Below are 26952 nucleotides of genomic sequence, written 5' to 3'. Positions count from 1 at the left end.
GAATTAAGGTAAATCCACCAAAGAAGAAATAAGGGCAAAAAGGTAAAATGCAACAAACAGAGACTAATGAACGTTAAGTCCAGTGGTATTTTATGAACGGTACGGAAACCTCAGGGGGTATATTATGTGATTTGAAATTGATAGGTATATTTTTCTTTTTGCGGATTGTATTCCCGCTCATTAAACCCCTACAAACGCAGACTACCGTTGGGAATTATATGGCTTACCATTTTAATTGAATTCTGCTCTATTTTTGAATTCCAAAACCGCCTATCCCCCTTTCTCTCTCCTCACAGTCTCTCAGTCTCCAGTTTGTATACCCACTAGAAATCCTCTAAACCCTAGAAATCTACTCTACCCATGAATCAATACCACATTTATGAAGCTATCGGCCATGGAAAGTACTCGGTACATTCCATTCCTATTTCCTTTTAAATTGTCTTTCAATTTCAAAATCAATCCCTAGTTGATTTTCTAGTTGATTGAACTGTTTCAATTGAGTTTTGATTTGATTATGGAAATTTAAATTTTGAATTTTGTATAGACTGTTTACAAGGGCAGGAAGAAGAAGACGATCGAGTATTTTGCTATTAAGAGCGTTGATAAATCCCAAAGGAGCAAGGTTCTTGAAGAAGTTCAAAAAGAAGTAAGTTTTTCTGAGTTTTTAAATTTCATTTCAAATTGGTTTATCTTTTTCATTGTTTTCGTTTTCTATTAGCCAAAAGCCCTAAAGATGTTCATTTCTTTACCTGTATGTTTTCAAGATTATATACGACCGTGACAAATTAACGTGGAGTCGATAGAGTGGTAGTTGCTCGCATAGTGGCAGATCTGGGGGAAAAAAACATAATTTGATAAAAAAAAGGGGGGGAAATTTCTAAGGATCCCAAATTTTTTGAACTTAAGTGGGGTCAATTTATCCATCTTGCTACTATCTCTCACCTGAATGATATGGAGTAAGATTTTATTGCCAAACCTTGTCCTTGTATAGTTGTATCATTAAATCAACTAAGATAGATTTATGTAATGATAAAATTTACGGTTTTTGTTGAAAAATCTAGGCTGCTTCCAAGGCATTATGAATTAATGCAAAGTTTTGATGAATTTGTAGCCAAATTTGGTGAGCATTGACCACCAAAGTCATTGACTTTTAGTTGATTTAGAATGGATTTTTTTTGTGTGTTATCTTTTCTTGAAATAACAAGTATTCATGCTATGTAAATGTACTGTTTTGTTTGCTAATGTAGATCAAGATCCTACATGCTCTTGACCACCCAAACGTGCTGAAATTTGACTCATGGTATGCCAGTCTTGCAACTTTTGTACTCCGTACTATATAGTGTATATTCGAGTATATTGCGTATGTGCTATGCTCGCCCTCACAAATTAAGCAAAAGAAAATTTATGTTCAGTCAATCTAATGACTTCACTCTGTAAATAGGTATCGAACTTCAGCTCACTTATGGCTGGTTCTAGAATATTGTGTTGGAGGCGACCTTATGAGCTTATTGCGACAGGTTTGTTTTTCTCAGATATCTCCGCAATCATTAATTTATAACTCGTAGCTGTCTAGAATGAGCTTTTGAGAATTGTTACAATATGATGATTGCACACAGACATCGAATGTGGGCAGATGGCTTGTCTGATACTGTTATATTTGGTGAGATTTTGAGAGGTTGAGAGGGGTCACTGATGTGGTGAAATTGTTTCCTTATAAAAAACTGTATTGGTAGAAGTTAAAGTTTGTCTCAGGCCTCAGCTATCAGAGCTTTTGTAGTGGTGAGAGGCTGAGAATGCTACCAAAACACTCTTATCCTAAAAACTTGTCTGAAGTTTTTTAACACTTGCATTAACTTGAGGAATTATATGATATTCGATTCAATTAGTTATGTTGTATCTCATTAGATCTGATATTGGGGGTTTCAGGATGAGCATCTTCCAGAAGATTCCATAAACGACCTAGCCACTGACATTGTCAAAGCTCTGTTGTAAGAATCCTGTACACTTTTTTTTTGGCTTGGTTACTTCCTTTATTCTCTTATATTTGATATTAGTTGTTTGAATGCTGCAGGTTCATACATTCAAAAGGAATTATCTACTGCGACTTGAAACCATCCAACATTCTTTTAGATGAGAATGGTCATACAAAGGTACCTGAAGAAATAGTTTTCTAGACAACACAATTTTTATGTTATAGTTTCTCAACATACTAATTATTTGTTTCATCCAACTCTTTGTCATACAGCTTTGTGATTTTGGATTGGCCAGAAAGTTGAATGACATATCAAAAACCCCCTCTTCCTTGGTGCGTTTTCTGCTTTTGTTAAAAGGGTGGGCATTTGTGATAGTTCATCTCCTTTTTTCTATTGGTTACGCTTTTTATTATATGTTGTGTGCTTTGTTCAGCTGCCACAAGCGAAGCGTGGAACACCTTTTTACATGGCTCCGGAGCTTTTCCAAGACGGGGGTGTGCACTCTTATGCATCTGACCTTTGGGCTCTTGGTTGTGTCTTGTATGAATGCTATGCTGGGAGGCCTCCCTTTGTAGGAAGAGAATTTACCCAGCTAGCAAAATCTATACTCTCAGATCCAACTCCGCCTCTTCCAGGTGACCCCAGCCGCCCTTTTGTCAATCTGGTGAATTCTCTGTTGGTGAAAGATCCAGCAGAGAGAATACAGTGGACAGAGCTTTGTGGACATGCATTCTGGAGAAAAAAAATTACCCCGGTTCCTTTGCCTCCTCAGCCTGCATTTGATAACATGATTGGTATTTCACTTAGACCATATCTTACTGAACGCAATGGTGAAAGGCATCCCCATGGTAGAACTCCCCAAAAATCTAGTGAGAAAGAAATCAAAGGACACTCCAAACAAGATGAGAACTGTAATATAGGGTCTAGAGGATGTGGAACACCTGTTAAAGGTACCACCAGTGGCCGCAAAGTTCAAATGAAGGGTGGGAGAGTAGTGGATGACAAGCAGGCCAATCCTTCGGGTACCAAGGGCGTGAATCTTCTCCGTCTTTCGAGAATAGCAAAATCAAATCTACAGAAGGAGAATGAAAAGGAAAATTATCGTAGACCTTTGACTAGTAATGTACAGAATGATGCTGAGATCAAAATTGAAAACACAGATATGGAACTTGACTTCAATGAGAATGATGATGATGAGAATCAAGACGAGCCTGATTCTTCTGATAACTTTACTTTGAATCCTGAAGGAAACAATTCAACTTCAGATCAGAATCAGGGGAATATTGAAGAGGAGTCTGACTGTCAGTCCGATGCATCTAATGTTGGTATGGATATCAGAACACTTGAGGAACCATCTTCAAATCACACCATATTGGCCACACCACCCAGTGCTAGCCCTCAATCTAAAAATCCAAGGGGTAAGGTAGCTGTGGTGTCTCCAACGGAATCTGAAACTTCAAAAACTTCTAATGAGCTTTCTGATGTGTTTTGGCATCCATCTGATCTTTCAGTCAGACCTGTTATGCCCAGCAGGAAAGCTGCTAAAGGGTCTGAAACAATTCCTTCTCTTCCTTTTGAAGCACTGCCAGCTTCTGAATTTGAGAAGATATCTAAAGATCAATTTGACGCTTTTGGCAATAAAATTGTATCCATTTTAAATGGGAATGCCAATATTGGAGAGAAGCAGAATTTAATCCGGTACCTTGAGACATTGAGCAATAATGCTGAAGTTGCAAACATGATTACAAATGGTCCTATTTTGCTGGTTCTTATTAAACTTCTTCGGCAGTCCAAAGCTTCATCTTTTAGGATTCAGCTGGTTTCACTGATTGGATTGTTGATTAGGCATTCTACTTACATTCAAGATGATTTGGCCAATTCTGGATTAGTTAGCTCATTAACTGATAGCCTGAGGGACAGACAAGAAAAGGTAAGGAGATACTCAATGGCTGCTTTGGGAGAATTGTTGTTCTACATATCCACTCAAACTGATCAGCCTAAAGACAACAAAGGTACAGAAACTCAACACAAGGACAATCGCTCTGCGACTGGGTGGCAGGTAATGAAACTACCTCACTCCTTTATGGCACTGGACATGGACTATAGATTTCTCTTATTTATGTTTAACACAGTTAAACCTTTAATGTTTCTTCTCTGGTTGAACAGGTTCCAAATGCATTGATTTCCCAAGTGGTTTCAATGTTACGCAAGGGGGAGGACGATGTAATACAACTCTATGCATTAAGGACTATTGAAAATATCTGTAGCCAAGGTTCACAATGGGTAGCTCGTTTTACCAGCCAAGATGTAATTAGTAATCTTTGCTACATATTCAAAGCTGCAGGGAAGCAAGAAAGTGTGAGATTAACTGCTGGCTCTTGTTTGGTACGGTTGGTTAGGTTTAACCCTCCCAGTATTCAAACAGTAATAGAAAAGCTCTCGTTCAAGGACACTGCAGCTGCTCTTGTTAAAGGTAGTCAACGTGAGCAGCAAATAAGCCTGAATCTCTTAAACATGGCCATGCTTGGAAGTCACATGTTTACAAATATTGGCCGTTACCTTATGCCTTTAGTAGAGGAAAAGAATCTTGTTTCTCTCATTGAGCAAGGGAGTGATGTCTTACGGGGAAAAGCTCTTGTATTTGTGGCCTTGCTTTGTAAGAATGCTAAAAGATGGTTGCCTCTTTTCTTTAACGCAAAGTTCCTCTCCACAGTGGACCGGCTAGCTAAAGAAAAGGATGGTTATATTCATCAGTGCCTCGATGTATTTTTGCAAATTGTGGCTGGTACAGTGCCAGGCTTGCTGGATACAATCACCAGTGACATTCAACAACTTATGGGGGGTAGACGCCATGGTCATGTTGCTGCTCGAGCTACGCCAAAGACCTATATTCATTGGTTTCCTGTTGTTCTTCACCTTCTTGGAAGTTCGTCTTTTAAACGCAGAGTTGTCTGCGATCAGGTCCTGCAACATTTAGCAAACTTGGTCAAGTACGTGGAGTCTCCATTTCAGGTAAGCAGGTCTTGTGCTGTCTGTGATTGTGGAATTTGACCAATTATTTACTTTTTTGTCATTACCAATGTCGTTTGTTTCTGAACATTCAAAATATAAGATTATATTTAAGTCTGTCTATAATCCTATATTTATTTATATTTTTCTGTATGTGGTTCTTTATCCGTATAATAATGTTTTGACTTTGACAGGGACGGGATGACTTTCAAATAACACTCCTTCAAGTCCTGGAGTCCATTGTGGAAGACCAGTCTCATGTACTTAAATTTGCTAATGTTTTTATCAGTGAAATTCTCCCGAGCTTGTCTGTTATATACAAGGGCAACAAGGATGGGAATGCAAGATTTTTGTGCTTAAAGATTTTGTTTGATGTGATGGTAATTTTCTTGGACGAGCCATTAAAAGACAAGCAACAATCTGAGGAATTGAAGTCGATATCTAAAATGCAATTTTTGCCTCTATATCCCATGTTCATTGAGGATGAGGACCCTATTCCAGTATATGCTCAAAAGCTGCTTCTAATGCTTATTGAGTTTGATCACATCAAAATATCAGACATTTTACACATGAAGACAGTCCAGCGGTGCTTTGAGTTCCTTCTTGGGGATCTAACAAGTGCAAATGTAAACAATGTAAAGCTCTGTCTAGCACTGGCAACTGCTCCAGAATTGGAAACAAAAATCCTATCCCAACTTAAAGTGGTCCGCAGAATGGGTAACCTTCTGGAGTTTGTGAAAGCAAGGGAAATGGACGATTTTATGGAACCGACTCTTGGGTTATGTAGGGCTTTCCTTTTGCGTTCAGTGTGTAATAGTAATAGAAAAGGTTCCACCTATTCGGAAGAACCAACTCTTTTGTGGGATGTTTGTAGTGAGGCAAACAGTCGTATAGATCAGCAGCAATGTGTAAGAGATATTGCTGACTTTGGTAGCAACATTGGTGTGTTACTGGAGTTGAGTAGGTCTCATGAACCAAATATTGCTGATCTAGCATCTGAATGTGTAGTTTTGCTGTTAAGGGTAGCCCCAAGGGAAGGTACCACTGGTTTTCTGACTAATCTTCCTAAGGTTGTTGCTATCCTTGAGTGTTGGCAACAGGGAAATTCTCAGTTATTGGTACAGCGGATGCTCCATGGTCTTGGTTACTCCTGCAGGCAGTACTTTTCGCATGCTATGATATTATCGATGGCTGTTTCAGAGATATCAAAAATCAAAATAATTGTATCTGAGATTAAGAAATCAAGTATTTCTGCACTAGTGACTGCAGCTTCTCTTGTAGCCCCTGAGCTGGACCGACTTCCTCGCTGTCTTTGAATATGTAAAGGTTGTTTCTAGACTCTGTACTCAGATTTTAATTTCTTTTAACTCTTTCAGGTTAGCATTTTCTCATATATATATGGCTTTTTGCATATTTTCAGTTGTGCTTGGAATTGGGGAACTTGCTGATTTGTCTTTCTGGAGAAATATTTCTCACTGAAGAGGTAATTGACGGTTGAGGATTGCATCGTTATTTTGAGTAAATAATGTAAAGCACTTATATATCGTTGTATTCACGCATATCTCTGCTTGTCAAGTTGAATACTCTAGCAGAAAATTGATTTCAATTTGTACTTCAAAAGTAAAACTTAGATGGACTGAATGCTACACTGAAATTGCATATTCGATTTGACACAGTTAGCCTATTATTATTTGTAGTCCGACTTTTCTCCATGTTTAAGCTCAGTTTGCTCCAATGCAAATGAATACTCTTCTTGGCCACCTTGATTACTTTCCTCAGTAGGCCTTTACTGTTAAATCCTATGCCACCATGACACAGGTGGAACTGAAAGCCATGAATTTGTTATTTGGGTCCATGTTTTTGTTGAGCTTGTAAGCCTGTTATTATTGCTTATATGTTTATGGCAGGTTAAAGATGCGTTTTCTGACTTCTATTGTATTTTTATTTTATCATGTATAGTATCATTAGTACGTTTTATCTTGTTTCATGTTACATTCAAATGATGATTACTCCATACTAGTTAAAACTTTGCTTTGAGAAAAATACTGCATATTGCTTTCTGGTCCTAGGTATACATGTTCCATTATGTTGGTTTAGTTAAAATCACTTTTATAATCGTATAACTTTTTTTTTTGAGAGGTTAAAATCGTATAACTTAAACCCTGGAATGGTCTGTTTCGTATTAGAAACATGTTTTGTCCGCTATTATCGTGCATCCGTGCTTGGTTTCTCTCTTATTCCTTGCACATCATCCCTGATGACTTTTGCTTTGAAATGCTTTTCTGTGAATTTTCTTTCTTAATTTTTTTTTTCATTGCTCCTATTTTCTACTTGTAATGTTTCTCAAGCTGTACTTTCTTTATATTGCAGGCTTTATGTCCAGCACATCGGCTTATTTCTCCATTTCTGACTATTTATACGAAGTATATTTTTCAAGAACAATTTACTCTCTTCCATACGCCACTAAATCCACACACCCCCTCCCCACCCCCCCGGAAAAAAAAAACAAAGAATGACTAACTTCTATTTTCCTTACAATTGGCTTCTAATTGAGTATGGCATAGCTTTTGCCTACTTTGCAAAGATTCTTGTATGAAAACCTTTAGTCACATTCACATGCATATATAGTAGTAGTATGTTTGGCCATTTGCACATTGTAGGCAATTATTTTACAATTTTACAATTTTGAATAAGGAAAATAATTTATTAGAACATACACAGGGGAGAAGAGAGGTTAATGTAAACAATTAGTGAAATCATACATCTTCGTCTAGCCGTGAAAAGTCCATGATTTTAAGAATGGGGTACGATACTACGTAAAAAGTGGGTTGAATGATTTATATAGATGTAAATTGACAATTTAACTATGAGACCGTTGATGCGTCTATAAAGACCAATGATGATGATATTAGCCAAAAAGTTACGCGCCTATATATTCTTCCAATGTCATTTAACAAAGAAGTGCAAACGCTTACACGATAACAAAGAAGTGCAAATGTTTACACTATTATGATTTATTTTATTTAGTTAAGTTTGGTTCAGTTCAATTCAATTATGTTCAAAGATTTCTAGTCCAAAAAAATAGGGCCTAAGTAGTAACTAGTAAGTGCCAAAGGTCGAATTTATTAGGTAGTAAATACTGAGTAACAAATCTCTCTCTCCCTATTCTCTTCTCAGTTCTCTCTCTTTAGCTTTTACAAAATTAGGGTTCTTAGGCGGAAATAGCTAAATTTCTTCTGAAATTTGGTTATTTCCGACCCTTTTCTCTTCAATTCTGTTTTGTTTTTTGCTTTAGATCTCAATAAAACTACATATTTTCAGTGTAGTAAGTACCCTTCGGTGTGTCTTGTTCTAGGTAAGTTTTGTGTGTTTAGTTTAGTTCAAGTTATTTCTTTGGTAAAGATTTGTGCGGGATCGAAAATAAAGTCAATCTTTCGACTAAATCAGGCGAAAATCATATTTGTCACAGCTACAACAAATCTATAGACCCCCTCGTCGAAAGACACTATAAATAACAACGATATAAAAGAGGGTATACAAAATGTTTGATATACTATGATCGTAGCTATGGTGAAAGGAAGTTTTTTATTTGATTCAATTGTTATGTATTTGTTAGATTCAAATATTTATGTAGATGTCGTATGAATTTTTTTGAATAAATTTTTTTGATTATCAAAACTAAAAAAGGAGAAAGAACCTCTTTTGGGACCTAGTGGTGCTTGCAGCCCAAGACTGCTTGGTCCGGTATGGAATGAACTTATAATAATGTTACGGAGTAACAAAACGTCATTTTCTCAACGAGAACTCTTTCAACAACTTGAACACAAAAAAACCAAAATATCCTTTATTTTGTACGATTCTTCCAAAATACTAACATGTACGTACCACAGTTCGTAGGTCCACCAAGGAGGAATTTCTAATTAATCTCCTTAATTGGCAAAATAAATCAATTAATCAAGTGACAAAGGTGTAATAAACAAGAGAAAATGGGTAAAGGGGAATCGCAAAGGACGCTTTATTTGAGGGAGTTAAAATGTGTTATCAAACTCTATCTATATCTCTCATTTGTTCATCCATGGCTTATGCATTTTTCCCATCTCTTTCATCTACTTCATCCATGGCTCCTGCCTTTTTCTTTTTCTCATGTCTCTCTTCTTTGTTTTCTTTCATGCTTTCTTCTTTGTTTCTCTCTCATGCTCTATTATTTTTTTCCTCTCATTTACGGAACTAAAAATATATTGTCCAAATAGTCTTTCTCTATAACATACAATCAATCCTTACTAATATGCAATATCCGACGGATGACAAGAATTACCTAATCAACTATTCTCTCATCTATTTCATCCATGCCTTCTGCCTTTTTCTCATCTATCACATTTACAAATTAACAATATATTGTCATAACTTATTGCATATGCTAACAATTACTTTAATATGTCATCTTCAACCAACCAACTCTTTCCGAAACTCTCACCCATTTATCTCCTTCTTATGTACTTAGTAGCTAGTAGCTAATGACGTCTTCGCGACCTTTTCTTACCTTTTTTCTATTTTTTGTTTGTTTTATTCAATTGCCTTCACAAATTCTTATTTACAATTGGTGTACAATCAATATGGTACACTGAAGTTACTTAAAATACTTCAAAGTTACCTTTATATATGTAAAAGTTATAAATTTTTTAGTTTTAAATTTTTTCATTTTAATAAAAAATATTTCTTCAAAATCACTAATAATGCATAAATTAGTTATTTAACCGTTTAAAATACTTATCTATTATTTTATTTTTTTGTTATAATATAAAAGTTAATCAAAATATAATAAAAGTTTTAAAAAAAACTATGTAAAAGTTATCTTGTGGTATGGGCACAAAATCTTTTGAATTGTCATTTACTTGTGCTTTTATTTACAATATTGCCACCTGATATGTAACTTGTCCTCCAACGAGATTGACGGGGCAACTCTCGTCCACCAGGTTCGGCAAGCTAAAAAAAATCATTACTTTTGAGAGCATCTATCGTATGCCCTCAGCGACTACAATAACAGCAGCAACAATGGCGCACTGCTCCTCCTCCACCTCCTCCTTATACCCGAAACTCCTCTCCAACTCTACTTTCCGAACTAAATGTACACCAATTCCTAGATTATTCACAATTTCTGCCAATTCTTCCATCCATTCAACCCATTTTTGCTCCGTTTCTCACTCCGCCACCTACCGACGTTCCCTCCGCCGTATTCCGGTGGTCTCCGGAACCCTCACCGTTGAATCTACGACTTTGTATTCCGACGAGAAGGACGGGAAGAAGCTTCTTCTTGAAGTTAAGGATCTCACCGCTGTTATTGCTGAATCTAAGCAGAAGATTCTAAATGGCGTTAATCTTACTGTGTATGAAGGAGAGGTTCGTGTTGATTTTTATTTATTTTTCTTGACTTGAATTGCACATAAATTGAATCTGAATTGTGTATTTTTGGTTTATGCATTTCAGTTGCAAATTATTGTTCGGCTTCCCTTTCGCGGTCTCTAGCACAATTTGACCATTAATATCTTTTTTGTTTTGTTTTGACGAGACCATTAATATCCTTAGTTTTAAATTTGATCAGGAAATTATGGATGTCGAATTTGTGAAAGATAAAAGAGATAAACAACATATTGATTGCTTACCCCCGGGGGGTGGGGGGTGGGCTGGGTGGGTGGGGGAGGTGGGGAAGAGGGTGCAGGGAGGGTGTTTTGTTGTATTGTGAGCTTCTGGCTCCATTGGAGAAATGCAGTAGGAGTGTTCCTTGATACGCGTATGTGCTTCTCGACAATGTTGGGAAATAAACTTCCTTGTCAAGGATTATATGTCTTTACTAGATGATGAGGGGCTTCCTTTTCCAAAGTTTCATCTGAGGGCCTTACACCTAGAATTGCAAGCTTTCCATGTTTGCTCGTGGAACTTTTCGAGAGGATGACCAGTTTGATCAACTTTCTTATAATAGAATATTTTACAGAAAGTAGCCTGTGAACAACATTATTATGATTTTTTGAATTTCTATTATGTTTTGAGTGTAAACAGTTCTTTGATTTTCCTACTCTGAACGCCTATCCCATTGCTTCCTTCTTATTATTTATGTTGTACGTGGGGTGAGCTTGTCGTGTTAGTTTTCCGTTTTGAAATATTGAACTTTGCTTGTCTGCATGATAAAATATCGATGTAACCTTACCTAATATTTAGGATAGGAATACGTTAGGTTATACTAGAAGATTTCAATTTCAGAGAATTTTGGACTTTCTGCAATTGAATCATTGTAGTAAAAGAAGAAAGAAGAAAGAAGAAAAGGAAGGATAAAGTTATTCATTGCATTCTCAGCTTTCTGAAGCTTTGAATTTACCAAATTCTATGTGTAGTGGTAATAATAGTTAGACAATGGCTACTTGCTCTTGCACTATTTAATGTTGTATCACATTAGTACCGATGTAATTATCTGTTGTGCTTGGAAACCGCATACATGTATTTGAAGAAAGCGAGTCTACTTTTTTTTTTTTTACTTTGAGCATTCAAGATAGATTTTCTCACAAATTCTTGCAAATACTTAGAAAACCTCAAAATCGCAAACTTTAAACTTGTATTTGATTTAATTGCACTTTTATGTTTTAACAGGAGAAAATACTTTCTTATCTCCGTGGTAGTTTCTTTTGATCTTACTTTGTCAGATGTTGCCTGTGACTTATTTCTGTATATGGGAAAAAAAATTAGGTCGAATGGGCATCGAATTGTCATTGATTTATTCCTCTATGATTTAGGCGACTTTATCAATTACTTAAATCTCTTTTTGTGAGACATGTAGGAGATCTTACTTAACTATACATTTAGTACAGATCTAAACCAATTTGAACAATCAGCTCTACATTTTTTAACACTTCAATTGTTGGCAGGTTCATGCAATCATGGGGAAGAACGGTTCTGGAAAGAGTACATTCTCAAAGGTTAGTTTGTTAGCAGTAAAGAAGAATATATTACTTCGTATCATTTTCTAGTGCATCTTTGACTTAAACCCTGGAGTTTAATTACTTAGTTGGAAAAAGCTCACTGCTTGTCATTTGGGACAAAATTTTTCTGTAAGGGTTTCACTGCTTGTCATTTGGATGTTAATATGTTATAAGAGTTTTTGTATCTAGTTGATGATTGAGGTTTGGTGGTTGAGTGAAATTCTTTTTTATTTTTTTTATTTTTTATCTGTACATTTAAGAAGTCTGCACTTTATACAAAATTAGATAATCTGAGTACTTTTATCTTGTAGGTTCTTGTTGGTCATCCAGATTATGAAGTTACTGGAGGGACCATGATTTTTAAAGGTCAAAACCTACTTGAGATGGACCCAGAGGAAAGGTCTCTTTCAGGTATGTTTATGAGTTTCCAGTCACCAGTTGCAATTCCTGGAGTGAGCAATGCAGATTTTTTAAATATGGCATACAATGCTCGACAAAAAAAACTTGGACTTCCAGAGTTGGGTCCTATAGAGGTATTGAACTAATGTAATTTATCTACTGTTGTGTTGATCCTAAAATTTTCTCTGAATGTTTATTGTTCTGGTTGGTTCAGTTATGATTGAAATATGCAGCCTATAACTTATGGAACCATATATTGATTTATATTTGTCTATTATACTGGCTAAATGTGCACATTATAATTGTATAATTTTGTCTTTGTTTTTTATTTTTAAATGTTGATAAGTAATAGAGAAATTGCAAAATAATTTCTCTCTTATTATATCTTTTTATCCTTTGCAGTTTTTTAGCCATGTATATAGCAAGCTTGATCTGGTGAACATGAAGATGGATTTTCTGAATAGAAATGTTAATGAAGGATTTAGTGGTGGAGAAAGAAAGCGGAATGAGATTTTACAACTTGCGGTATGTCTCACTTATACAATTAGTGAAATTGACCAAGGGTGAGGGTGTATTATGTTCCCTGTTTTTACTAGAAGGATGCGTCTGATTTTAACTACTTCCTCTGTTCTTTTTTATTGCAACGTTTTGACTTTCACGTTTGCCAACATGCATCTTTGACCATTAATATCTCTAATTGTGTACTAGTAAAAATTATAAAAAGTTGATATTGTGAAAATATAAATCGAGATGAATCCAACAAGATCCCACATTACCATATTTTAGTTTATGTATAAATCATAAAAGCCGGTCAAAGGAGAGTATATGAATAATGCTAAAGTCTGCAATTAAAAGAAAACGGATGAAGTATATATTTTATCTTCTATATTTTTCTATTTGCTTCTCATCTGTAGTTAACCACTTTCACATGAGCATTATGGTATTGATTTTTGAATTGCAAAACAGTGAAAAGCTATAGATGAAGCTGTAAAATGCAAGATGAACGAGAGCTTTCAAGATATGCTTTTAGATAGTAGAGAATAATTTTGTGTTCTTCTCTTCTTTGCACGACAATTCATACTGTTTTTACCCCAATTGAAATTGAGGTTATATACTTGCTTATCACTTGCTTTTGTTTTGTAAATCTGGTCATAAACTTCAGGTTTTGGGGGCTGACTTGGCGATATTAGATGAAATCGACTCTGGGCTAGACGTTGATGCACTTCAAGATGTAGCAAAAGCAGTAAATGGCCTTTTGACACCAAATAATTCTGTGTTGATGATCACTCATTATCAGCGTCTTCTGGATTATATAAAGCCTGCTTATATTCATATTATGGTAAGTAGTTTAGCTTATGATTGCATTTTTTATTTTGTGTTTGTTTTAACTTTTAAATGGATGGGACGTTTTTACATAGATGTAATAACTCTGCGGTTCCTTGAATTATGAACTGTAGCTAGTTGATTAAGACTGCATGAATACTAGGGGTAATTTTTTTTAGAAGACAAAATATTCACTAATGAATGAATGATTATGAAGGAGGATGAGGTTCACAATGTTCAAGGAAAAGGGAAAATAACTCCAATCGTCTTTTACATCTGTTAAGCCAATGCACCCTGTTTCCATAAGCTAAAAGAAAAGCTGAAAACAATATCCTCTACCATAAAGGATTCCGGGACAACTTTTCTAAAAAAGGTTCTACTCCTGTTTTTCTATGTACCAATTGTTACGAACTTTTCTTTCTAGGAGAGGAAGAGCGACGTGAGTGAGTGTAAGAAAAAAGTGAGTGGGTGTAAGAAAAAATTGGGTAATGTAAGAGAGTAGAAAGGTGTAAATATTGTGGGGTAAGGAAGTAAGATGGTAAATGTGTTTGCCAAAAATAAAATAAAGTAGAAGCGGGTATAAGTCGTATCACAAAAAAATAAAGCACCTCAAAAAAGAAAGTGTGTGCATACAAAAAAGAGGGAGTATCAGTCTTCTCTATGTGTCATGAATACCAAAAATAGCAGATTACTAGATCATTTCAAATTTTAAGATGTTCAAAAACTCACATAGTGGATCACTTCAAATTTTAAGATGTCAAAACTAGGCCGTCCAAAACTCACATAGTGGATATAGATGTTCAAAAATGTTAAGGGACAATTCACACCATGAGTTGGTAGTTACAGACGTGAAGCAAAGTGTATTAGTTAAGGCTTGAAATCATGAGTTGTACACACTTTATTTTGACTCTGAGTGTACAGTTTCTGAACAGTGTTGAGTTTCCCAAACATAAAGGTTAATGCTACTAGATACTTTGCAACCTCGACCTTTCAAATAAATGTCAAGGTTGTGATTACGTGAATTCAGATTTTTTGCGTATGGTTATAGAAAGAATGACCAGTGAGCACCTGTGATGTATAAGCCTACTCTACCTTTTTGTCTTGGGATTTTTTAAGGAAATTGAATCAGGTGCACCTAGAAAATTTCTAAGTCAACCAAAGAGGATTTTTGATAATATGGAATTATGGATGTCTGAAGAAGGAAGGAGTGTTCATATCCTCCAAATAGATAGATAAAGCTATAACTCATAAAGGCTGCTTGTTGCCCAATGGTTTTCCTAAAGAGCAACATGATCCCGTTACTACTGACTTGTACCTGAACAAGGGAAAAAAGAGGAGCGAAGAATGATAAAAGTGACATAAACTTCCACAAGCTTTTGATGGAAGCATGAGTCCTTGTTAGTGCATCTCGTTTATTCATTTGAATATAATATATTCTTCTACTAATTATATGCCAAGTGGGAGCTCAACTTATTGCTTTATCAAGGAGATGTCTTAAGATTTCATGCAAACAATGCCCATGGAAAGTCAGGGATCCTTAATAACCTAACTCGTCATAGGATAGAATCACGGTTACGGGTTTTTTTCCGAGCTAACTCTTTTCGACTTCCAAGGGCCTCTGGAGGCTACCGGCCTACCGTAATGGTGTCTATACTAAGTATAGACTAGCCTAAACAAACATTAGTAATTTACAAGCGCAACACTACCGCTTCTGTTACTTTTAGAGAGAATATAGTAGTACAGGGCATCGCCCACCGAAAATGAATGCCAAACTCCTAAGGTAAGCATTCTATTTATACTAGCAATTGTTGGCCACAACCCGGACCACATAGGCATATTAACTCCCCACTACGTTGTAACCGCCACTAGATGATAATTGTTTCCTTTGAGTAATTCCTTGTGGGAGAGTGTTATCTCAACCTTTTGATAACTATTTCGCCTTGTCAGGAGGAGTGGGCAGCATGAGTGGTTAAGTAACCACCCACTAATAGTGCTTCTTTATTTTGCGAAGTAACTGTTTGTTGCTGCAACTGTCGGGCGGTTGCCATTCGATGGTAACCGCTTCCCATGATCTCCTAACATAGATCATGGTAATTGTTTGGCAATTATTAGGCCAAGTAGTCGCCTACCCATGATCTCCTCTACGTTTGTGGCGTCAACCTATTCAGGCCAAGGAACATCGATAGCTAGCGTCGTAACCGCTCAACCGCCCCCTTATACCGATGCTACCAAGCCCGAAGTCAAGTAAATGAGACCCTTATACCTCTTATTGAGGCTAAGCACGATGCGAGTGATTTAGCCCCCAAGTTGGATGTTCCTGTTGAGGGGTGCTCCATTTCTTGTCTCAATCAGCCTTGCTATGAACAAGACCCATAGTTCAAGTACCCCTCTCTTCCTTCTTCATTTGCAAGCCACATGACGACTAACTCGTTGCTCGATAAAGCACCGACATTGTCCTCGGAATAGGGCATTGCCACTAATTAGTTTCATAGTACCCTTTTGCATTCCCGATCTCCTTGGTTAGGTTGCAATACAAGGTCCTATCATCTTCGGTGGGTAAATGGAAGATGTAGTTGATTTGTGCTCTTTATTAAGCACTTGAAACGTTATTTGCATTTCATCAACCCCATTAATTTCAACCAAGTCCTTGCTAATGGACACTAGGAACTCAAGGGTCACTCTCTTGTAACTCTTGGACATTAAGATTGACAAAATTCCTCCATCCCTAGCCTTTTATCAAGTGCATAACCTCCGGCTTTATCCTCATCCTGGTCAGTGTTTTATCACAATAAAACCGAGTTGGCAAAATATCCCTTTCATACCATTGGGCATAATAGTCCCAATGTTGTTGCTCGGTGAACTCTATGCCTAAAGTTGCAACCCCCGGAGGCTTGACGGTTCCTCGAATTAGAACCCGATTTCTTTTGCCTTTTCGACATTATGCTCTCTATCGAACCCCGTTAAATTCAACTCTCACAACAACTAGCCACAATCAACCACAACCCACAACAATCACAACCCCACCCCTGAAAAAAATAAAAATTGAAAGATCCTCCTTGACAAACACAAGTCACGAACTTCAATTATTCACCAAACTCAAAGCACCCAATTTGTCACAATCATGAACAAAATTTGAAAGACTGGTTTACAACAAACAACAATACCATCATAGCATTTGAGAAGGCATAAAATCCACTCAACCACAATTAATTCGAAATTACAAAAAATGACAACAATGGAGATACTAGAGAATGAGAGAGTATGAGAAATTGTCACCAAAGAGTAGTAATATCCCATAGATCACCTCCTGATGCAAATTTGTGCTCTAGTGCTTGGGTGTATGAGTTGTTGAACAAACTCTAACGTTTTCAAGTTTAGGGATTTTTGTTGCTATGCATAAATTTTGGAGTTCTAATGGTAGCAAGGTTTCAAATTGGTTGTTTTGAGTGATAAAATTGTGAACTTGAGCGGTGAAATGAGTGGATTTGAAGTAGAGATGTTGATTTGAGTGAGTAGAAAGAGGTTTTTGATAATGGAAAATGGGTAATTTCGTGTGAGTTGTTGTGTGAGGAGAAGCAAGAAAATCGGGTGAAAAAAGGTAAAGAAACCCGAGTGAAGCAGTTGTGAGGGCTAAGGTGAGGGCGCGACAAATTTTGGTGCGGGCCTCTGGATTTGATTGTGCTACTGATTGTTGCAGTGATTTTGTGCGGGCGCACAAGGAAATGGTACGGCCGCAGTTGGACAAAATTGTGCGGCCGCACTTGACTTCGAATTTGCTACAGATTGTCACTAGAAGTTTGTGTGGACGCTCAATATGAAGGTGCGGTCAGCCGGTCACACCTTGGCAGAATTGTTTGGGGTCATCGGTTTGCTTTGTTGGCGCACCGGATTTGGAATTTTGCCTTTGATTCTTGCTGTAAGTTTGTGCGAGCTCACATTTCTTGGGCGCACAACTTTTATTCCCTTTTTTCCCAGTGTCACTTCAAGAGATGCAACAAGAAACATTAGTGTCCAAACTTGTTAAATTCGCTCAGTCAAGAAATAAATAAAGACATGTAAAGAGAAACAAGCACGAAAGTTAATAGAAAGAGGGTTAGAAACTCGGTTTGCCTTCCGGATAGCGCTATTTGGCATCACTATCTTGACGACCTTTGAGATCAAATATTGGGAGGGAGGTTGAAGTCGGTGCAGTTGGATGGGGAGGATCTTGCCTAATTTTTCTCCCTTGTAGTAGACTTTGAGGCGTTGGCCATTCACCTCAAAATTTCAGGAGCCATCACCCCATACTTCTAACCAACCTATGAAGAAACACTTTCATGACTACAAAAGTTCCACTCCAACGAGACCTGAGCTTTCACGGAAATAACTTTAGTCTTGAATTGTATAGTAGAAGCTTATCTCCCTCCTTGAAGTCCCTTTTCTCAATTCTTGCATCATGCCACTTCTTGAACCTCGCCTTGTATATGCTAGTGATGTCATACTTCTCCATGCGTAACTCCTCTAGTTCATGTAAGTCGAACATTTTCTCTCCTGCACTAGTAAGCTCAGATTTGAGAGTTTTGATCACACATATAGCGTTGTGCTCTCACTGGCAAGTGACATGTTTTTCCATGAACCATCTTATAGGAAGTCATCCCAATACGGGTTTTGAAAGTCGTGAGTAAGCCCACAAAACATCACTAAGCTTCTCCGCCTTATCCTTGCGGTTCTTCCCCACAGTTTTATTACGAATTGACTTGATTTCTCTATTGGTGGCTTCAACTTGACCCCTTGTTTGAGGATGATAGGTTAGGCCAACCTTGTGACGCACCTCATACTCTTTCAATAGGGCTTGAAACTTGCTATGTGCAAAGTGCGACTTGCCATCACTTATAAGAGCTTTTGGGAGACCAAACCAGGAACAATCACTTTCTTGAACAAGTTGATAGCCACCTTTGAGTCATTTATTGTAGAGGCAATTGCTTCCGCCCATTTAGACACATAATCTACGACGACCAAGATGTACAAGTTCCCGTTTGAAGGTAGGAATAGACCCATGAAGTCGATGCCCCAAACATCCAATACCTCCAACTCCATTATTAGATTTTGGGGCATCTCTTGAAGCAATTTTCTGTCTTCAAAGAGGAATTTTTCTGTGCTTCCTGGACATAGAGCCAGCTATGTTTTAAGAGAACATTTCCAAAAACATTGACTAGATCTGGATTAATCAGAACTTGATGCTACAAGGAGTTCCACAACTTTCCTCTAGAACTCAGACAGAGAGAGTCCATATGGACTATGATTTTTAGAACTACTTTGTCCATCACCATTTTAATGGCTTCAAAAGAAACTGCTGCCTAGCTTGTAGTGCACTTTGAGCAAAAACAGTGCATCCTCTCCCCCTGTTTCCCACCAGTAGGATCCATTTGTTACCCACTTTTGTATGATTATTATTCTCATGCTTTTTGCCCAGGCATTGCCGATGGTCAGCTTGTTTTGCACCTCTTCCCATCAATCTACTCAATGATACAAAAGATGTAGGAATACTGTTCTTAGAATTGATTAATGAGGCTATGATGCTCTGCTATGAGTAAAATAAAGTATTTGTTTGCATTAACGCGGATTTTTCTTATTTTTATTGTGGTTTACTTTGTCTCGGTAACACATACCTGCATGTCCCTTGATTTGTTTTATGTAATTCTTTTTATGCTATTCTGGGAGAAGGGATAGCTGTTATTTATAGAATTTAAACATTCACATCAATATAGGGGAACATTGTTTTCCAATTTCATGAACTCCCCCAACTCTTCATTTGGTAGGCTCAGTTAGTTCTGTTTAATGATGCCTTGTGAATTACTAACCTTCAACATATAAATTCATTAATTTTCTCAGGAAAATGGAAAAATCGTGAAGACTGGTGACATTTCTCTCGCATCAGTCCTGGAGAAGGAAGGATACAAGGGAATAACAACTGCATAAACATTGTTCAGATGGTATTTCTGCTCTCTTCCTCTCCGTAGCTACCTGTCTTGACTTAGAAAGTGGGTTAAAAAGCATTTAAAGTAATTAGATCAAACTTTTGAAACTATATGTGCTTTACTTTCTTTTGTATGATAAGTTGTATTCTACCAAATGTGCTGCTTAGAATATTGTTGCACCAAACTATTCGTGATTAGTGTAATGGTCTCCAGTGTTGTAGGGTTAGAAGAAACATATATTGTGGGTCAATGAATAACTTTTGTAATGTATTTTTGCTTGTCCGTCTGTCTATCTTTTTACGTGCCAGTTTTGAAGTTTAATTGTGTCTTCCAGGTCGAGCACTTCTTGAGATTCAAACGTACAGCTGAACCTGGATGTTATTATTTTTTATTTTGATGGGGGGTACCTGGATGTTATTTGTCAAAGAAAGAGATAAGAAACGTTAGATTAGCAGGCGGCGAAACGTGGATGCCAAACGGTAGTGAGTTCGTTACTGAAGAAGAAATATGAATTTTGGGAGACGCAATTTGGATCATATACGGGTGCACAGTGCTCATTGTGCACCCCGTTGAACATTTATTGAAAATTTAATGAACATGGAGAATGTTTTCAATGTACATGTACTAGTGAAATATTTGAACTATATGTTCATTGGCCATATGTTCTTTGTATTTGAACTATATGTTCATTGAAAAACAGGGTGAACAGTGAGCATTGTGCACACGTGTATAAACCATATTTTGGAATGGGGAGGAATGATGTATTTAACGAGGTAGTGAGATGATTTTTGCCGTTGATTTAAAGAGATGGTGACGTAAGAAAGGGTGAGGAATAGATAAGGTTTTAGAGGGGAGAGAAAGTGGGGTCAGCAAACGTGGCGACGTGGAGAGGGATTGGTGGGGGTGATCTCTTTTGTTTATTATTTTCAGATTAAGTTCGGGTTTTTCTTTTTCTCATTTCTCCCACAGAATACTGGCAATATGGAGAATAATTGTGTAACTTTTTATTAAATTCTGACTTTTAGGGTATTTTGTTGAGAACATAATTGAATTCTACAAATTCAATGTAATCTAATTAGTTGTAATATAAATTGAAAACTATGGAGCCTAACTCATAATAGTCATACAAAAGTGGGTAACAAATGGATCCTACTGGTTGGAAACAGGGGGAGAGGATGCACTGTTTTTGCTCTAAGTGCACTACAAGCTAGGCAGCAGCTTCTTTTGAAGCCATTAAAATGGTGGTGGACAAAGTAGTTCTAAAAATCAGAGTCCATATGGACTCTCTCTCTCTTAGTTCTAGAGGAGCCTACCCGAACTTAATCTGAAAATAATAAATAAAAGGGATGAATAAATAACGAAGAAATTTAGGAACATCCTAGTGTCATTTTTTTGTGGGGAAAATGAGGAAAGAAAATTCCTTTTTGACATCGGGCAAACCAAACAAAATAATAACAAAGAACCCGATTTTACTTAACCAATTTATCAATGTTACTAACAATGGATGATTTTAACTCCATAAGAATTTCCAATAAACAAGAACAAATCATTAAAATTACTAAAATTCATTATACAGCACCCAACTTCCAGAAAATAAAAAGAGCCTCCAAATCAAATCAGTTCCGTAATTTAGAAGGTGGACCATGGTGCACATAGAGTATGGTGTACCTTAAGAACACTAGTATATAATTGAAAGAACATCAGGTTATGAGAAAAGAACATGAGTATTTTTTTTATTTAGGTTTTTAATAAATAATAAAATAATATATTATTTTTATAACAAAAAAGTGAAATATTTTATCGCATGTTCTTTCGCCGTAGTGTCATGTTCTTTTGCTTATGTACATATGTTCTTTTAGTGCACCATGCTCTATGTGCACCACGGTCCATAATCCACGGATTGAATCAGTTCGAACAATTTGGCACTGAGCTCCAGTAAATTCGATATAAACAAAAAAAAAAATATTGAAACACTAAAACTCATGCGTCCTCACAAAATTGTCGAGAAAGAGTGCAAAAAACTTCAACTGCCATTGTTGTGAGCTTCTATCAAACCTTAAACTGATTTTTTTATCATGAAAACATCCAATTAGAAGAGGAGAAAATTAGGGTGAAGTCGCGAAACCTAAATTACAAAGAAAAATAAATATTACCCCATGTCTAACTCATTGAAATCATCGTTCGCCATTGAAGATTGTTCTGCAAACGCAAAACCTAAGTTGGTTATGGATCTAGAATCTCCAACTACCATGGCTGTGAGCTTGGAGGGGAGAGAAGGAAATGTCAGTTAGAGGAGAGAGAGAATCTATATATACCTCTATACCTAGTATTTAAAAACTAAAACCATAGATGATAATGAGACACGTGTCATCAACCCATGACCTCGTCAATCTCTTTCTTTTTTTGTTAATCAAAATAGAGAAAACTCAAAAGACATCAATATTAATGTGTAGTTGTATTAAAAGAGGGAAAACCCAAAAAACTTCCCATAAAAAAAATAAAAAAATAATAATCAAAACTTAATGAGCTTACTTAAATTGCTATTAGTACCATAACCTGTAACACCCCGACAATTCTCTCTTTTCTAAAACAACATTTTAATATAAAACGTAGAGAATTATCAAGGCATTATCGCCCGTGTGAAAACGTAACGGCTTATTCAGAATTTTGCAGCGGAAAACATAAAACTAACTTTAGGTTTATAAATAATCGATTACATAGTTAATCCCAAAACCAATCAACGAAAATAAGATCAACTAACAAGTTTAAAGTCCAATTAAACAAACCCAAGTTATCATAGCAAATCAAAACTAAATACAAGCTCTCTATTCCCGATCCCAATGATGCAACATCTTCAAACCTGCAGATGGACAATGCTTATTGATCCTTAGAGACTGCTCACCAAAGATTGGGTCATCACAGGATCAATAAGGCATAACCATGATCAACATGCACAAGCAAAAGCACGTAATCAGCAAAGCTGAGTACTACATACTAAATCAATAATAATCCTAACATGATTCTATTAAACGAACAATCCTAACATGGTACTAAATAAAACATAAGCAAGGATAATCAAGATATATTGACTTGAAGACTATACTTGACTGAACTAGACCTTTGTATCATTAACATTATTTTAATTGAAATAGTCAATGGACTGAGTTGTCTACTAGAAACTTCTTCTTCTTCACTAAGGAAGACGAGGTACGGGCGCGACTCCGTAAACCCCAATGACCTGCGATATCGAGGGACTTTTAAATAAAAATAGAACCGGTGATCAATCCGGCCCCAGAAAAAGCCATAGGCTACCCATGACCCCAACTCCTGATTGTCCGTCACTTTAGACGTGCACAGTCTAAAGCTATTGCTACTCATTTTCACTTTACATGACTTAACTTTTAATACTTGGTTATGACTCATCAAACATAAATATTATATTCAACAAGTAAACACAACTTCTTTTATCTTTGAATTAAACCAGTGATCACAACGTTCAACCAAGAGCCAATTCCAACTATTTTAATCCTTTCTTTATCCATATTTAAAAACCTTTATTAGGTATAAGGTTCAACTACCAAACAAGGTCCTCGGCCCTTATAAGGTAGTGAAAATCTAAAGAGGAACAACGATCAATAAAGATCTAAACCAATATTAAATAATATAAAGTTCCACAAAACCAACATGCTTGCATCAATATTCCATGCTAACATGATTCAATTCTTATAAATAAAGTTCTATGCTCAACGCATTAATTCAACGACATTGAACATGAAATTCCAACATAAACAAGTTCATAAATATATTCATCATATTCTCAATACAACACACATCCAAGCACACAGGTATGTACGTACCTTGTGTAAACAAACTGGTAGGCCACTTTAACGAATTCAAAAGTCACCCACAAAGAATTCTCCGCCTAAAATAATCAAGAAACGTACCCAAATCAATTCCTAATCATTGGCAACCATAACAAAGCATTCTAAATGCATCCCAAACATATTTAGAACATTCCCCAATATCAAAACTTAAACCTTTGATTTCCTAGCATCATAATTATTGAATTAGTGATTGAAATTCGTTGAAAACTCTTTGCAAACATCGTACTTTAAATTTTCAGCAATATAACTAATTTCAAACTACTCCAAAACATAATTAACATTCTTAGAATCATACAAATAATAGCTTTAATAATATATAGTCATTCTATTATGATTTAATTATTAAAAACCTTAAAAATTCACACTTTAATAATTAAAAACTCTTATTTCAATTCAATTATGTAATCTGAAAATTAAATTATTAATTAAGCATAGTATATAATCTGAAAATCTAACTTAATCATAAAAACTTATAATTTATATTCACGAAACATGAATTAAATTAATAAAACTTAATTAAAACCCTAATTTAAACGTAATTAACAAATCTGAAAATAATTAAATTAATTTCGACAACATATAATCTGAGAATTAGTAATTAAATCTTAAAAATCATAAATTTATTAAATCAAATCATGAATTAAATCACTAAACTAATTTAAACCCTAACTTATGTATTAATCAACCAAAACTGAAAATAATTAATTTATAATATCAATACCAAATCTGAAAATTATAATTTAATTATAAAGATTAATAGTTTAATTCTAGAAACATAAACAAAAATCAATAAACTTAATTAAAACATTTAAATAACTTAGGGTTTAAGAAAGTCAACCAAAAGGGGAGGAGGAGTGCTGGCCGGCGGTGACTAGGGCACGGCGGGGACAGCGGCGGCTAGCAGAGGTGGCGCTGGTCGGGTCAGGTGTCGGCACGGGTGGTTGCTGGTGGTTGATGGTCGAACCAAAAGCACTGCGATTAGGGGGGAGAGAGTGGAAACCGAATCCAAGGAGGAGGAGGGGGAGTTGCCGGCTTGGACAGGCGCTGCAGGTGGGCGGCGCAGCGTGGAGGGGAACGACGAGTGTAGAAGGCGGTGCTCGGTGGTTGTGCGTGGCTGCCACCAACAGAAACGAGTGAGGAGGAGAGCAATAAAACTAAGGAGAAGAAAGAAGGACGAAGCAAGAGAGGGAGAAGGGAGAAAGGAGATTACCGGCGGCTGGCGAGGGACGACGGTGGTCCGGCGTGGGTGGCTGGACGGCGGCGACAAGGGGAGCACTAAGGTGTGAGAGTTCACGTGAATTCTTGAAGAGGGTTTGAGGGTTTTTCTGCTTTTCTTTTCACGTGAAGGAGAGGAGAGGATTGAGAGTTTTACATGAATTTGGAATATGGGTAAGGGATGTGGGTTTACTTATTTTGGGCTTTGCTAACTTGGGCTAGGATTAGAATTACGTTTGGTATTTGAATTCAACACCGCTTAAGATTGTTTTCTAATTTCAATCGTGTTTTCGTAATTCAAATTCTTTTCAACATCAAATTCTAAAATTATTTGAATTTCATAAACCGTTGAAATATTTAGAATATATTTAAATTAAATTAAATATACATTAAATATATAAATATGATAAAGTTCAAAAATCGTTAATTATTTAGAACGTACTTTAAATAAAATAAATATACGTTAATTATATACTTATTATTTAAATTAGTAAATTCTATTAAAATATAAATAACTATACGTTAAAATATATTAATAAAATTTATAAATTTACGGGGGATTACAATCTACCCCTCTTAAAAGAAGTTTCGTCCCGAAACTTGACACGAAATTTCCCACATTTTCCCCAAAAGCTTTTAACTTATTCTCACTAGAGAAGTACTTGTGCCACCTATGTGCACTCTTTTGCCAACTCAAAGCTGTTTGTGTTACTCATGAACACCTTTTCTTATGCGGAGAGTCTATTTGCTTTGCCTAAACTTGTAAAATTTTCTAAAATAAGCATACAAATGCATAAAAATGCCATAAAATAGGTAAAAAGCGCGAATTTCTATCGCATTCTACCCCCTTAAAGAAAACGAGTTACGCCCTCGTAACTCACCTCAGGGAATAGCTAACTAAAATTCTCTTTCGACGAATTCTATCCTCAAAATTCCTATTTCACTAAAACTACTAACTTTAGACTTTTCACAACAGATGACGAAACAAAAGAACAAGTCACCACGAATTAAATAATGCTTAACTTGCGCGGAGTTAATAGAAAAATACCAGAATCTATATCGGTAGATCGTTCATTTTCATTCTGATTCATCATGTACAACTTTCCTGGAGCCTTATCCGGGTTGTTGTGATCATTTGCAGGCTTATTATAGTTTTCTTGATTGTTTTGTGCCCCTCCAGGCTTTGAATTTTGACCTCCAGACTGGTTAAACCTCACTTGGTTTCCACCTCCATTACTATCTTGTTCCTTTCTGTGCTTAGTGAAGCACTCATACTCTCTATGCCCCCTTTTCTGACAATAGTTGCAGGTCACTAATTCTCCTTTGCAGTTCTTACCAGGGTGATTGTTACTGCACATTTTGCAATGATGCACTCTCTTAGATTGGTTCGAGTTGTTGTGGTGCCCTTGATTGTTTCCTCCTTGCAAATTTCCATTTCCATTCCCATTTCCGTTTCTATTCCTTTTAAAGTTTTCTTGGTTACCCCCATCATTAAAATCTTTTCTCTTTTCCCCAATTACCACAGTTTTCTTGTCCTTTCTAGACTGCAGACCATAAATATGGGCAGCTCTCCCATACACTATGTCTAAGGATGTAAATGTTTCTCCACCTAATCCCAATTGAATTTCATCAGTCAGCCCTTGCTCAAACCTTTGAGCCTTTAGCTCCTCAGTAGCTACCACCTCAGGTGCAAACCTCGATAAAGCTATAAACTTGCTATGGTATTCAGCAATAGTCATATTCCCCATCCTAAGGTTGATGAACTCCTGAGCCTTCTGCTTTCTCATAAAAGGAGGATAAAACTTCCCCCTCAAGGCAACTATGAATGAATTCCAATTGAATCCCTCAACAGCACTTAGTCTATTTCCATTTTCCTTCCACCAAAGGTCGGCCTCATCTTTCAGATAAAGGACAGCTTGACTTACTCTCATACTCCCAGGGCAACTCACAGCCTCAAATAGTTTCTCAAACTCCCTAATCCAGTTTTCCAGGAAGGTTGGGTCTGCTTGCCCATTGAAATACGGTGGCTTAACCTTAGAAAGTCTTTCAAACATTTCCCCTGCAGAATCGGGGCGCTCAGTTCTCTCCTGGGTTAGCTTTTCCGCCAAGAGGCGAATCGCAGCAGCTAGATCATTGTTGTTGGCCATTCTAGAACGCGACCTGCAATTAGTATATTCTACTTTAGGTTTGAAACATCACCTATACGTTATCCCATACAATTTAA

The 26952-nt window shown here is 36.5% G+C and overlaps 3 protein-coding genes and 1 long non-coding RNA gene across 4 annotated transcripts; 2 read left to right on the top strand and 2 right to left on the bottom strand.

Moving 5' to 3' along the window:
- Positions 1 to 360: 360 nt before the first annotated feature.
- On the top strand, positions 361 to 4378 carry LOC110796456 (serine/threonine-protein kinase RUNKEL). The gene is made up of 13 exons (XM_056838972.1): positions 361 to 408; positions 545 to 646; positions 719 to 751; positions 1248 to 1322; positions 1442 to 1517; positions 1617 to 1660; positions 1734 to 1832; positions 1927 to 1988; positions 2072 to 2150; positions 2246 to 2305; positions 2407 to 4032; positions 4140 to 4280; positions 4373 to 4378. Exons 1-13 carry the CDS (start codon positions 361 to 363, stop codon positions 4376 to 4378), a joined length of 2451 nt encoding a protein of 816 aa, XP_056694950.1.
- A 12-nt stretch (positions 4379 to 4390) lies between these two features.
- LOC110796463 (uncharacterized) lies at positions 4391 to 4826 on the bottom strand. The gene is given in 2 exon segments (XM_022001524.2): positions 4391 to 4629; positions 4721 to 4826. Coding segments are annotated over 2 exon segments (345 nt in total).
- A 5106-nt stretch (positions 4827 to 9932) lies between these two features.
- On the top strand, positions 9933 to 20401 carry LOC110796462 (ABC transporter I family member 6, chloroplastic). The gene is made up of 7 exons (XM_022001523.2): positions 9933 to 10379; positions 11897 to 11947; positions 12262 to 12483; positions 12752 to 12874; positions 13512 to 13688; positions 19544 to 19644; positions 19964 to 20401. The coding sequence occupies exons 1-6, from the start codon at positions 10002 to 10004 to the stop codon at positions 19628 to 19630; spliced, it is 1038 nt and encodes a 345-aa protein (XP_021857215.1). The 5' UTR covers positions 9933 to 10001; the 3' UTR covers positions 19631 to 19644; positions 19964 to 20401.
- Positions 20402 to 22269: 1868 nt separating this feature from the next.
- LOC130470749 (uncharacterized) lies at positions 22270 to 25025 on the bottom strand. Its single transcript, XR_008931473.1, has 4 exons — positions 24724 to 25025; positions 24352 to 24627; positions 23487 to 23551; positions 22270 to 22523 (listed from the first exon to the last, which is right to left on the bottom strand). It is a non-coding gene; the product is annotated as an uncharacterized lncRNA (long non-coding RNA).
- Positions 25026 to 26952: the final 1927 nt, after the last annotated feature.

This window comes from Spinacia oleracea, chromosome 3 (genome assembly GCF_020520425.1).
Source record: "Spinacia oleracea cultivar Varoflay chromosome 3, BTI_SOV_V1, whole genome shotgun sequence".
NCBI lineage: Eukaryota > Viridiplantae > Streptophyta > Magnoliopsida > Caryophyllales > Amaranthaceae > Spinacia > Spinacia oleracea.
The sequence above is the reverse complement of the archived record's forward strand: the minus strand, read 5'-3'. Positions and strand labels throughout refer to the sequence as shown.

Excerpts from the sequence above, each read along its gene's own strand:
- LOC110796462 (XM_022001523.2), top strand. The coding sequence starts at position 10,002 with ATGCCCTCAGCGACTACAATAACAGCAGCAACAATGGCGCACTGCTCC. Across the intron at positions 10,380-11,896 it reads TTACTGTGTATGAAGGAGAG|GTTCATGCAATCATGGGGAA; the intron begins GTTCGTGTTGAT and ends AATTGTTGGCAG. Across the intron at positions 13,689-19,543 it reads CTGCTTATATTCATATTATG|GAAAATGGAAAAATCGTGAA; the intron begins GTAAGTAGTTTA and ends TAATTTTCTCAG.
- LOC110796456 (XM_056838972.1), top strand. The coding sequence starts at position 361 with ATGAATCAATACCACATTTATGAAGCTATCGGCCATGGAAAGTACTCG. Across the intron at positions 752-1,247 it reads AGATGTTCATTTCTTTACCT|ATCAAGATCCTACATGCTCT; the intron begins GTATGTTTTCAA and ends TTGCTAATGTAG. Across the intron at positions 4,033-4,139 it reads GCTCTGCGACTGGGTGGCAG|GTTCCAAATGCATTGATTTC; the intron begins GTAATGAAACTA and ends CTGGTTGAACAG.